We start from the raw sequence: 13,714 nt of genomic DNA on the forward strand, positions 1-13,714 counted from the left end.
CGGCAAAGGCACTGACATTAAGGTGTTACACAGGATTTATGTTGGTAATAACATTCTAATGAAATTTAAATTGGACGCTGTACCATACTGAGCTTTTTGCGATTATAAACTGAAACCCCTCATCCATCCACCCATTTTCTGTAACCACTTGTCTTATTCAGCGTCACTGGGGGTCTGAAGCCCATCCCAGAGGCTACTGGAACAAGGCAGGGAATAACCCAGGATGGGGTGTCAGGCCATCTACAGCACACACTCACATCTACAGCACACACTCACATCTACAGCACACACTCACATCTATAGCACACACTCACACCTACAGCACACACTCACATCTACAGGACACACTCACACCTACAGGACACACTCACACACCTACAGGCAATTTGGTAACTCCAATTAACCTCAGCATGTTTTTGGACTGTAGAGGGGAAACCCCACAGGGAGAACATGCAAACTGCACACACGTGGAGCCACGATGGGACCTGAACCCTGGTTCCAGAGGTGTGAGGCCACAGTACTAATCACTGTGCCACCCTAAACTGGATACCATTAGAGTATAAGATTATAATTACATTTTTGATTAATCAACCGATCCATCCATAGACCCATCCATCCATCCATCCATTTTCTTCATGTACAGGCTGCGGGGCAGCAGCCTGAGAAGGGATGCCCAGACCTCCCTCTCCCCAGCCACCTCCTCCAGCTCCTCCAGAGTGTTCCCAGGCCAGCTTAGAGATCCCTCCAGCATGTCCTAGGTCTGCCCTGCGGTCTCCTCCAGGTAGAGAAGCACCTCCCCAGGGACATGCCCAGGAGGCATCTCTGATAGATGCTCGAACCACCAACCTTTCACTGTGATCTGTGTGTGTCTCATGGAGAGCAGGATGGCCTAAGTGAAAAGAGGATTTCCCCATGGGGATGAATAAGGTATCACTTTATTCTACCTGTTAGCTGCTTCAGGAGTTGCCTGAGCTTAGAAGGCCTCCTTCTTCATCCTGACAGCTCGCTTTACTGCTGGTGTCTGCTACTGGGTCTGGGGCTTACCACTGCGACAGGCACCAACATCCTTCCTGCCACAGCTCCACATCAACAAAGGAGGCACAGAACATGGCCCCGTGGGACTCAGTGAGGAGGTGTGACAGCACAGTTCCACATCAACAAAGGAGGCACAGAACATGGCCCCGTGGGACTCAGTGAGGAGGTGTGACAGCACAGCTCCACATCAACAAAGGAGGCACAGAACATGGCCCCGTGGGACTCAGTGAGGAGGTGTGACAGCACAGCTCCACATCAACAAAGGAGGCACAGAACATGGCCCCGTGGGACTCAGTGAGGAGGTGTGACAGCACAGCTCCACATCAACAAAGGAGGCACAGAACATGGCCCCGTGGGACTCAGTGACGAGGTGTGACAGCACAGCTCCTAGGATCACAGACACAATAATATTTATTTATTCATTTACTTTTACCATTAATTGACAATACAGTCATCTTATTCATAAATGTAGCAACAGCTTGTCTTTAATTGAAAATGCCATAAAAATCCTTAGCTCTTTTGGGTAGAAAAATATGAAACACTTTAACCTATCTTTATAAAAAAAACTTACTTCAACGATAACTTTTAGCGCCTGATTACAATATGTATAAGATGTTACCATGAGGTCAGGAAGTTATTCTAATATAGGTCTATAAATGACTGTCAATAACGCTTTGAGTTAAAAAAAGCACTTGTGTTGTATGGATATTTTACCTATTTTTCTTGCTTTCTGTCTGACTATATTTTATGACAATGATAGTCCGCTGTACTTTCTTTCTCGCATTAGATGAGTTAAATTTGTTTGTTAAACCAAAACTGTACAATCGCGCAAGGGGTTGCGTTTGCAAACTACATATCCCATGAGGCACTATGAATTCATTGTATCCAGGAAGTTGTGTTCCGTTGTTAACCAAACTAATGCGTGGTCCAGGCGGTGGGTACCTTATGAAATTAGTAAAATGTGTCAGGTTACGTCCTAATTTTCAAGGTAAGGAATCAATCTATCTAGCCGTCAGACACAATAACAACGGCGTTAGCTTTGATAGACGTAATTTTGCTGTCCATCTGAAATCACCGATTTAAATATGCTTCCTAATTTATATGGACTCATTAGTTATGATTTTAGCGTAGGACACAGGACACAGGCATGGAAATTCGTACAGAAGTGCGTTCCCTTAAGGACTAAATGGGAATAATAAGTGCGACGTGATGGTGACTATGGTATGTGCACTGCAGGATTATATGGCATTTGATGCAATATATGTAATTTAAAATTTAAGGAATTATACAATATATGAAACAACATGTTCCTGTCACGTTTCAACTCTCTTCTTAGCCCTAGTTATAACGATCATATTTCTATATCTGTTCTGTTTAAATGTTTAGAGAGATTTTCAGTGGAAAGTAAGATTACATCCATGCGATTGTCTGTCAATAGCCTAGAATAAAGAAGTTTATGATAATGCTAAATTATGGAGATAATCCTCTAATCTTCAGGCAATGAGCAGAGATGCATCGCTCAGCGAAGACTGCGGGCGCAGTTGGCGTCGTGGTGCAGGAGCTCGGCTGCTCCACTGACATCAATCCCACGCCGCCGGTGGTCGAGGATCCAGAGCCCCTGCTGGATCTCTACCTCTCCCCGGAGAAGCTGGTACGGCTCCGGCCTCGTTAGCCTCAAGACTCTGCACTACAGCACCGGGGCTGTGTGGGTCTGGACAAAGAGAGACATCCTGCTGTCTTCTGCCATTTACACAGTATATACGCTAGTTGTGATATTAAAATATAATAGGTAATGTCTTGGGCAAACCATCAATTCACGCACTACGATTGAGTAAATATCACCCTCTGAATTCAGTGAAACAGATAATATAATGACTAATAATTCTTATGTAACACATAGCTGAGTTTTAGTAATCATATCTCATCTGTTTTTTTCCTGAAAGCAGAACTAACCTTTTATCTGCTTAGTGTTTTTGGCAAACGTGCGTTTTTCTTCTCGCCGCTTACGTCTTTCTGTCTTTGATTCATCCTAGCGTGGTTTCCTGGCGGCCACGCAATTAGCTTCTTTAGTAATATTGCTTTCTCGGCATGAGAGACAGCTGGGCACACTAGGAGGAACCCCATTTAACTGCCGGAAAACGTGATTTATCGCGGGCATCTAGCTGATTACAGTCAGCAGAAAGGGCTCCTGTAATGCTGTCAACAATCCGAGCTGGCTGGCTCTCCTTATGCAAGGCGGGGAGCCACTGCGTATTTTCATTTGTTTCAAAAGCAGATGGCAAGGAATGTATTGAACCTATTTTCAATTAAAATAGTACGCTAAATGTAATGCGCTAAATGGAGATGTGAATGTATCCATTATCCATCTGCTTATTCAGTACATGGTCACAGATCGGGGTCTGCACACCATTCCATGCAACAGGGAACACAAGGGACAGAACACCCTGGACAGAATGCTGGTGCGTGGCAGGACACCAGGCATGTCTGGGGGGGGCTGCTGGTGCGTGAACATCGTAATTAATGAATGAAAATGGACCACCATTAAAGTTCCAATTGCTCTTTTTTGATAACTGATGATCACACATAATCTCCCATCATGAGAGAGACCCCCCCCCCCAGGAAAAAAGCACCTGGTCCTTGAAAAGTCTCTGCACGTCGCCTGAGGGAACAAACACAAACACACAGTCTGGACAATTTTGAGACACCAGTTGGCTGAACTGCATGTCTTTGGACTGCAGGAGGAAACTGTAATACCCAGAGGGATATGGGGGTGGGACGTAAAGCCCAAATCAAGGAGGTGTCGGAAAATAGATTCAGTTCTGTTCGTTTCTTATATGACTTCATTCTGGCTACCCTGTGAGTCAGTGAGATCATGCTGCTTTATTTGAGGTGTGTGGACGTTTTGGTTTTTTTCCCCCTGAACATCATGATGAACTAGGCTGACTTATCTGAGGATGTTTCGCTTAAATGTGTATCTCTGCAGCGAGTGCTGGGGGGCTGCGAGGACCTGCGGGGGGTCATTGTCCTGGAAATGTCTGTCGACACGCGGGAGAACACCCTTGGCAACTTCGGTGAGGGAGCCGCACGTGAACTCCTAACGCCCCTAGATGTCGATGCATTGAATGCAATGTGGACGCACACGGGGGGGGAACCGGCTGAGCGCAGCCGCCGTGGTTTCTGATGCGAGGAGATTATCTCTGGGTTGCTTACACCCACAGGTATCTTCTTGCCAAGTCTTGTGCAGCTGAAGATGAACAACAGTTTGATCATGTCCATAAGGTAAGACTTTTATATGTTTGTCAAGTTTCAGTGATTTTTCAGGCTGATCTGAGGGGTCTCATAAACCCCTCTGCAGTGTTGTGCATAGAAGGGGCAGGTGCTTTTTTCCTGGGGAGGGGGGCAGGTGCCTCTGGTTGGGTTTGGGGTCGGTTGGTAGCCATGATTTAGGCTTAGATACTTACAGGCCTATGCTAGACTGTAGTTTACAGACTTCTGTTCAGTGTTTAATACTCTATACAACCACAGGTCAGGGTAATCAGTGAAGAACGGACACCCCAAATACCGACATCAATGACTCGGTGAGGTGGGGGGGCTGGGGTGCTTGAGCAACTGACCCTTTTGGGACGATCGACAGAAAGTGCCCCCCTTTTTGATAACCCCCTGATTTAGATTTGATTACATTAGATGAGAGGAAACTTGTTTCGGACACATACCACAATTGCTACTGAAAAACAAACAACAGATCACGGAACACATAAAAAATGAACATTTGTCCTATATGCTGTCACAACATTTTGATATACTCAGATTGCCATAGACTCAACAAATACAAATGATGTCCATTTTACAATGTATTCAGTCGCGTTAAAATATAGTGTTACCATTAAAAAGTACATTTGTTTGTTAATAAATATTTAGAATGACTCACGTGGCTTTGGCTGTCTTATTTCGGACCTTGCTGGACATGGGAACATAACAGTATTGGTGTCTGACCCACAGGGCACACAATGACAGTCAGGGAAACATCTAAGGAAACGTGTCTCCACAATAAACAATCACTAAGAGGAGCACTTTTAGAACAGTGATACTTCATTGACCCCTGAGGGGAAATTCTGTTTTTGCTTGCTCTGCTGGCCCCAGGATTCAAACTGGCAACCTTCTGATCACAGACACATCCCCCCCCCCCCCCCTCACGCTGGTGTGTGACATGACAGGTTATGACTAAACCATCAGCTTCCGGCCTGTGAGATGTACTTCATGAGTCGCCACCAGTCAGAGGTGAATAGTTCATGGGCAGAAAGTAAAAATCCAGACCAAGGTTTTGTTTTAACCAACCGGCTGAGTACTCTGTGACTGCAACTTTCTATACTCACCTGCCTGGTTGAAACAAAATCTTGCTTTGGATTTTTACTTTCTGGACCTGAACTTTCCACCTCTGCCACCAGCTTCAGTTCCACATGTTGTGCTGTATGAGTCAAAACAAACACACCGGCCGTCAGTGTCGCCCACCAGCTTGTTCGCTGTGAAGCTAGCCGGGTCCAACCTCAGCCCTGCATCCCCCCCCCCCCCCCCCACCTCTGATGCTGTCATCGCTAAGCTGCTCTCAGCTACTGTGTCAGATGCCGTTTATTATTACTGTGACCACATTCTGACCACTGTGGAGCAAACTGTCACGGGAATCTGGGAGTGCTGATGGGAGGGGGATGGTCCTTCATTACTGCATGGATGCTGTGGTCACTGGGGGCAGGAGAGTGGGCCACTCACAGCTGTCGCTGCATCCACAGGGACCTGGGGACATCACTGTCCCACCTGCGTGTCCTGTGCATGGCTCGCTGCGGCCTCATCGACCTGGACGGGATCCCATCGTTCTGCTCCCTCAAGGTCGGACAGCGAGCTCACCCCAAGCATTCATTAATTAACATTCATTCTTCCATTCCGATATCTGACCGTTATCTCAGTGTCAGCTGATGGTCAGTGTTACCATAGTTTCTGTGATTGACCTCTGACCCCATCGCCCACTCAGGAGCTGTACGCGGCCTACAATGACATCTCGGACCTCAGCCAGCTCAGCATGCTGGAGCACCTGGAACTCTTGGACTTGGAGGGCAACAACGTGGACGATCTCGTCCAGGTGCAGTACCTGGGCCTCTGCAGCCAGCTCCGTGCCCTGACCCTGGAGGGAAACCCCATCTGCATGCACCCCCACCCGGCCACGCAGCAGGTACTTGACCCCACCCATTTTACTGGAAATCCCCTTCCAGTAGATGATGAGATCAGTGGTCATCTCGATCGGTGATGTTATTGTCCTATTTTATCTTGTACTTGAAAAGCCAGTTGGGACGCTATACTAGATCAGCACCTGTTGTTTTTGGAGCGTGGTGGTAATGTGTGGTTAGCGTCACTGGTGAACTCCCCAACCTGAGATCTGTGCTATATCTGAGCCTCAGCGTTCCACAGGAGATCGTGATGCTTGCAAGGGACACATGGAACAGCAAGCTTCTGTCATGCGTACGCAATGGGCCAGTGTGCTGTCACATGACATGAGATCCATGCGATTGATTCACAGTTGCGGGGGGTGGCATGCATGTAGCCGGAGGGGAAGATGACCAATAGGACTAAAGGACTTTGTAGATGAATGACAGCACAAGAGTGTCTTCTCGCTGTTGCCCCCTCCGTTGCATTGAAATGCAGTCAGTGCATTCAGCTGAATAAAAGGGCTTTTTGATGTGCTGATTCCAGTGGAGGCAGGGGGCGTGGGTGGGGGGCAGGTGGCCTATGACTCAGCGAAGCCCAGGTGCCTGTTTTTGTGTCTCTGTGCTTTTGTTTTCCGTCTTGAGCTGCAAATGTTTCCGACACTAATGGCTCGGGTTGTGTAGTTCGGATAAAATGAACGCAGGCTCATTGGCTGGCCGAGGGGGAGACAGTCCGGCGTTTTCTTTGGTCTGGATATGAGCTGTCATGAGGCCTGAGGTCAGCATAAATATGAGCTGGACTCTCCCAGTGGGAGTTTGGCAGACACCTGTGGGCTCAGCGCCTCTCTCCCCATAATCATGGGACCAATGAAAAAATGTGTTAAAAAGGCCACTTAAAATGTAATGTGAAATGCTCCCACCTAGTGTACAGGAGTGGTATTTACATGGCCTGTGCTTTGGGGCCGGCTGCTTGTCTGGACAGGCAGCGCCATACTGCTACAGGTCAGCTGTAAGGGATCTGGTTCCGCAGCTGCGTTACCTGGACGACATCCCAGCGGAGGATACAGAACCTCGCTACGGCACGGCCTCCCTGGAGGACTGGGATGTGATCAAGGAGTCCATTAAGGAGAGGCTCTCAGACAGCCTGGGGCCTTCAGGTAGGGAAAATGTCTCGGGATTGGGGGGGGGGGGCGGGATGCTGTGTGAGTAAAATGATGTGTGAGTAAAATCCTATTTGCACTGAACCACCAGAAGAGAAGACAGTCGGGGGAGTTCCCTCCTCTCGACCCTCTTCGGCACCTCTCCCCCTCAGCCGATCAGCCAGCCGACCCGGCACCGCCCGACCCGGCACCGCCCGACCCGGCACCGCCCGACCCGGCACTGCCCGACCCGGCACCGCCCGACCCGCCTCCTGCCCCAGGTCCAGGCCTGGCTCAGCTGATGCGGATCCCGCTTTTGTGGACCCGGATGCCAGCGACTTGACACATGGTGACTTTGCCAGACGGCGTCCTCTGCTGCAAGACAGAGCTAATCCTACAGTGACAGACGTGCTGGGGATCCAGAGCAGGCAGGCCTTAGTGCAGCCTACAGACAGTCAGGATGCTTTATTAAATATTCCAAAAAAAGGAAAATTCATGGTGGTCTCGACCCTTGAAGTACAATAAACCACAAAACACACTGTGTTCTGGACAGTGTTACTTAGTTACTTAGGTGAAGTGTGGGACTTTTAAACAGATCTTTTCCTATTTCTGTCAGGGCTAAGTGAGCCATGAAAAGGAGTAGGAGTGTGTGGAGGATAGTGTGGCCAGTACAGTTTATGCGCACTGCCCCCTGCAGGTCATAGTGAGAGTTTGCAGATTGGATTCTGACAGGTCTGTTGGCTGTGGTGTCTTGTGCTCTGAAGCTCCACATGTTGGGTTCTGTCACCAGGCATGGGCCGGGTGATGTGTGGAAACCCTGTGCAGGCCCTCAAGCAGTGGCGGCAGAAGCTCAGCGTAAGCTGGACCTCCTGCAACCCTTCAGTCCATCACAGTCACTCTCTTTGAAATGCCATTAAAACATTGTTACAATTGCTAGTAGTAGTTATAGCAATAATGACACATTGTGACCTAGTAGACGTTTATATACTAGTCACTATTTTGCCCATTTATTTACATGAATATAATTTTTCTTGCCCAGTTCAGAGACACAACATCTTTCAGGATCTGAAACTTCCTTGTTACAATTCTTTGTTTTTTTTTTTAATGTTTCATCCAAATGGTGATTTGTTTTGGAGCTGTTTGTATTCCAGAGCAATGATAATAGTAAATATAAGGCTGACATACACAGTAGAGGACTTGCATCACACATTATAACATTAAAACGATCAGTAACAGCAAGGGAACCGTAAGAGTTGAACTGGCACGAATAAGCCTCCATAATGATGATCGTGACAGACTTTCCCTTTAAGACACAGAACCCTGAGTACTGAGGTCATGCCTAGGCTGTGCTCCCCAGCCTGGGGGCAGCTGTCTGAGTGTGTGAGCGTGAAGGTAGTTTGTGGAGCCTGTGTTTCTTGGCTCCTAGTGGCCTGTCCCTCAGCCACCCCCAAGTCTCTCCCACAAATGCTTGCTTCTCCCATCTCTGCAGCGCCCCATCTCCTGTTCTCCCTCCCTCTCCTCGAGCTACACCCCCCAGGGCCAGCCCAACAGCTTCAGGGAGTGCCGCTGTGACCCTGGGGAAGCAGAAGATGCTGAATGTGGTGACGTGTTCACAGAGCTGCAGGCCTGGAGACAGGGGCACAGCAGGTATCCGGCCTCTGTCTGTCTGTCCCTCTGTCCGTCTGTCTCTCTGTCCGCCTGTCCCTCTGTCCGCCTGTCCCTCTGTCCGCCTGTCCCTCTGTCCGTCTGTCCCTCTGTCTGTCTGTCCCTCTGTCCCTCTGTCCGTCTGTCCGTCCTCCACTGTGATCCTCGGCCCTAGCCTGCGACTGTGTGCCTCGTTTCCCTTCTGCGATAGGCGGCTGATCGCCATAGCAAAGGAGCGCCTGCCACAGGTGATGAAGCTGTCCCACAGCATGGAGGATGATGAGGAGGAAGGCAAAGGCAGCAGCATTGACTCCATGAGTGACGAAGAGGGAGATGAGGAAGGCGAGGGCCAGAGAGCAGGCAGCAGTCCCTGGAACAGCACAGACTCCCCAGATTCTTCCTTCCAGTCTCTGACCCCAGGCGAGTACCCCCCCCCCCCAACAGCACCAGTATGGAATGGATCAAACACCTGTACAGAAACAGCTGATCCGACTATGAATGCTCTGTTTGATGTGATCAGATTTCATGTCGGAGGGCAACGCCATGTCTCCCGGTGTCTCACGGACCTCCACACCACTGGACGCCACCGTGTGTCCCTCCCCGCCCCTGACGCTCAGGGCGCCAGCCGGTGCCCGCAGGGGGGCGTTTGAGATACGCACGCGCCGGCTGCGGACGGTCAGGAAGGTGCCATTGGGTGGAGGAGGAGGAGGAGGAGATGGAGAAGGGAGAGCAGGGCCCTTGCCAGGGGAGGAGGTGCTGAGCACGTGCCCTGAGAGTCATTTTGCTCTGACGCCTGGTAGCATTCCGCCACATAGATCCAGCTCAGGACCTGATGTCCTGGGACACACAAGTCTACGGTATTCACCTATCTAAGCGAATACTATCTTTGTCTATATGTCCCCATCTCATGTTTACAATCCCTTTTGTTTGAAGTGACGAGACAGCGAGGAGCTACCAGATCCGGCCAGTCCACGTCCACTTTCCCACAATGCCCCAGGTGTCCCCCGTACCTCTGACACCCAGAAGGCCTCGCTCCGCCCGGCCCTCCCTCCAGGGGCTCCCCACCCAGGATGGTCCCCACTGCAGCTGACAGCTAGAGCTTCCTGTGGAACAGCTGTGGGTGCTTATCTGGAGGGTGATGGGGGGTGTGAACTTCTGCTCTGCTGGATGGCTCTCACTGCTGTTCCACTACAATAACTGAATTAAGTCCTTGGGTTATTAAATGTATAAGGCTTCATCTTCTAGGATCTACAGGCTATCAACCTACTATATAAACAAGCTTTTTTTTTGCACACTGATTCAAATGAATTTCTCAGCTTTACAGAAACAAATACTAATACTTTTTCTGGATAACATGTTCAATAAACAAATTTTGGATGAGTACATTTTCTTCAAATGCATAAGTATGGAAACAGCTAGTTGATTTTGCTTCAGGCTGAAAAGTGGCATAAGTTTTTAATTCTTAAGTGTTCCTGAGAATAATGGCTGTAAGGTAAGGAAAGTTCTGAGAGCAAGGAATTCCTGGCCTTTCACACGCGTGACACTGTTAATGCAGCAAGAGGTTTTGGTTAAAAACCATTCTAATTCTGACATGTATACCGTTTATCTAAAAGCACTGTGAGAATGTCCTGTAACTGAGAACGAAGAAATGTGTAAGATGCCCATTCATTGGCGTGAGTAAATTTGTATAACATAACAAGAGGGAGAAAATATTAAGTCCAGTAGTCATACTGATAAAATGTAACTGACATCTTATTGGCCACAATGCTGCGTTTTGAAAAGGAAGGAAATTCAGAACAAAAAAGTACATGAACTTATGCATGGAATCATAACCAACAAATCATATTTCAGACTTTAATACGTATGTAACGTCACAATGACGCTTGTATGGAAAAAAATACAACATAAACTTGTCTGTGCTTCTCTAACGCACTAGGTATGATTAGAAGTAATACATGCTGTCCACCAGGGGGTGCTGTCTACATGCTCACCGCTGCTCCTGGCGTTCAGATTTCAAAAAAAGTTTTCATGTCATCTCTGGCATTATAGGAAGAATGACAAAGTAATTTACAAATACAACACATAAAGACCAAAATATACGGTGGTAAACATTCTGTGTGTTCATATTCAGTTGAAAATGTCGGAATCCTAAAACATGGGTATTAATTCTGGTTAATCGATGTTTGCGTCAGTTTTCTAATTCACATGGGTATAAACCTCTGAACAGAGAGAGCACAAAATTAGTTCGATCAGGGAGAAAATCTGTTCAGTCAAGCGCGTAAATACTGCAGTCTGTATCATATTTCAGTCTCTCAGAACTTCCACACGTCTCACGTGTACTGTTCTATTTGAGGTTACAGGAATCCGTCAGATGCCTAAAGTTATTGTTATTCGAAATAATCCCCATTCAAAACTTTTCGTTCAGTTTCCCTTTCTATCTGACATGTTAGCCTGTTATCGTCTCTGATTTCACTCAGTTTTTAAAAAAAAAAAGGAAAAGAAGGGCTAAACATGGTCTAGGTCATTCTCCTACACTTTACCCGCTGCAAATTATTGGCAAAGCTGTCAAGCTTTCTGCCAAATGGTGGAGCCACCAGGCCAGACCGCATTGACATCCGATCCCATAAGTACCATTCTGAGGTGCTGTTTTGATTGGAGCTCCGTGTTCCCGCTCTCGCACTCCACTTGACACAGGTGAACGTCTTGCACGTTCTTAAATTCTTAGGCACGTTCAGTCCTGTGGCCTGTGTCTTTATTATTATTTATTTTGGGGGGAGGGGGAGGAGGGGGGCTGACAGAATAGCCACAAAAATGCACGAATTCCATGCAATGCGGAAAAAATAACAAAACGGAAAAGTTTTACAGAAATAAGTAAATAGAAAACAATGTGTATGTAAAATGGGATTTGATAAAGCAGAATTGTCGCGCCCTGCTCGTCTGATCCCCCTGTGTGTCACGCCCTCTCGTTAACCTCGTGTGAAATCCAGGTCACCGGCTGTTTCTTGTTATTTCCATTAAGTCCTGTGTATTTAAGTGCTTCCCCGTTAGTCTTTCCCCAGTCCTATCCTTAATGTCTTTGGGTTGCTAATGTCCAGTTGTGCTCCTGATTGTGTCCCGCCCTTCTTAAAACCTGAATTTTGTCCTGGAATCTGGTGCTTCCCTTCCCGCCGTGCTGGCAGCGGTCACGACAAGAATTACAAAGCCGGTCCCTTTTGTTCATTGTCCTGCGGTCACATAACCTAAAGGCAATTCATTCATTTTGTGCCACCAGCTCCCAAAAATTACGTGCTCACCTCTGCCCAATCCAGATCACAATTTCTTGACTTACCATTAATTCTTTCCTAATATCCAGAATACCTTGTTATTGAGAGCAGCTTACACCGTGTGTTTATTAAAACTATGCTCCTCTCTCTGTCATGCTGAGATATATCTGCCTGGGCGATTCTAACTAATAACCCTGCTGAAAGTCAGCTTTGTGAGATTTGGACTCGGGCCATCTGCTCCCAGAAGTGGCCCCTGGATCATGGCACCACGCCCTGCCCCTGACAGGTGTCTCCTATGTCTTGTCACACTAACCTGACTGCCACAGAAACCCAGGTAAACACACACAATCCACAACACAATATCCCTTTGTCTTTACATAAAGAAAGATCCTATAGATAGACACTTTCTCTTTTTTCATGTGAAATATGTACTTGTCCATATACTTGCACACACAGGCATTGCAGGTGGAAGGAAACACAATCGGGGACTTTGATTTTACCAGTGAGGTAGCAAACGGTTGACCTTCAATGGCTCCATCTCCTCCCAGATCCTCTGTTTTCTTACTATGATTACAGGTTTGAGCTTTGAACCTTCCCCGTAATGTCAGACCAGTGATAAACCACAACGATGCCGTGCCATTAAAACGGAAAGCAGCGCATACTCCCCCTTGGCTCCGGGGCCGCAGAAACCACTCACAATATCATGACAACTGGAAACAGTCAAAGGGGGAGAGAAACACACACTGAAGGGCCATACAAAGAACTAACAAAACATCCTGTAAAATGCCAACCAGAGGCTGAATTGCTGTGATTTCACAATATAAAGTTAGCCAACATTTTTTTGCATGTCCTGTCTCTTAACATTCCATAAGATAAATAATTTGAATTTTTATATTCAAATATGAAGTTATTCTCACCTGTTTGTACACAATATTATACTCAGGGGCGCATTAATGCCCGGACTCTGGCTGAATGTTTATCATCGGGACACACCCCCCCCCCCCCCATTCGGCAAATTTTATCGTCACCATCTTAGAAAACAGTAGGTGGCCCTCTGTCAACGCAAATAACCCAGGGGCCTCTGAGCGTGTTAATGCACCTCTGATTATTATGCAAAATAATCACGATTTGGTAAGCACACCTGGTTTTGAAAAACATATATTGCTCTATTGAGTGGGATTCTGATTAAAAAGTAAGAATAAACAAATTCCAGACGCGGTAGAAGTGTTGGGTTGAGACAAGTCTAGGACAGAATTGTTTTTTCGGATAACAGCTTTCTGCCGAGGGGACATTCCTGTCAAGCCGTTTAAAAGACTTCTCCCTGGCTGATTGCTCTCCTGCAAAACACGGAGTACAGGTGCAGTCCACGTAACCACGTCCTTTAGTTTCCACGCCGATCGCGGACCAGACAGCAGATCCACAAGCTTAACAGCACCTCCCT

General features: G+C 47.5%; 1 protein-coding gene across 2 annotated transcripts; it reads left to right on the top strand.

The window, feature by feature from the left end:
* Positions 1-1,936: 1,936 nt before the first annotated feature.
* On the top strand, positions 1,937-10,393 carry lrrc56 (leucine rich repeat containing 56). 2 transcript variants are annotated; one of them, XM_023842201.2, is made up of 13 exons: positions 1,937-2,023; positions 2,533-2,686; positions 4,019-4,106; positions 4,254-4,314; positions 5,820-5,916; positions 6,059-6,256; positions 7,210-7,384; positions 7,479-7,715; positions 8,157-8,221; positions 8,856-9,013; positions 9,222-9,430; positions 9,531-9,867; positions 9,944-10,393. In XM_023842201.2, exons 2-13 carry the CDS (start codon positions 2,546-2,548, stop codon positions 10,098-10,100), a joined length of 1,923 nt encoding a protein of 640 aa, XP_023697969.2. In that variant the 5' UTR covers positions 1,937-2,023; positions 2,533-2,545; the 3' UTR covers positions 10,101-10,393. The 2 variants fall into 2 exon arrangements, with proteins under 2 accessions (XP_023697969.2, XP_072554787.1); XM_072698686.1 differs by lacking the exon at positions 1,937-2,023 and adding an exon at positions 2,068-2,256.
* Positions 10,394-13,714: the final 3,321 nt, after the last annotated feature.

This window comes from Paramormyrops kingsleyae, chromosome 13, assembly GCF_048594095.1.
Source record: "Paramormyrops kingsleyae isolate MSU_618 chromosome 13, PKINGS_0.4, whole genome shotgun sequence".
In the NCBI taxonomy this organism is placed as follows: Eukaryota; Metazoa; Chordata; class Actinopteri; order Osteoglossiformes; family Mormyridae; genus Paramormyrops; species Paramormyrops kingsleyae.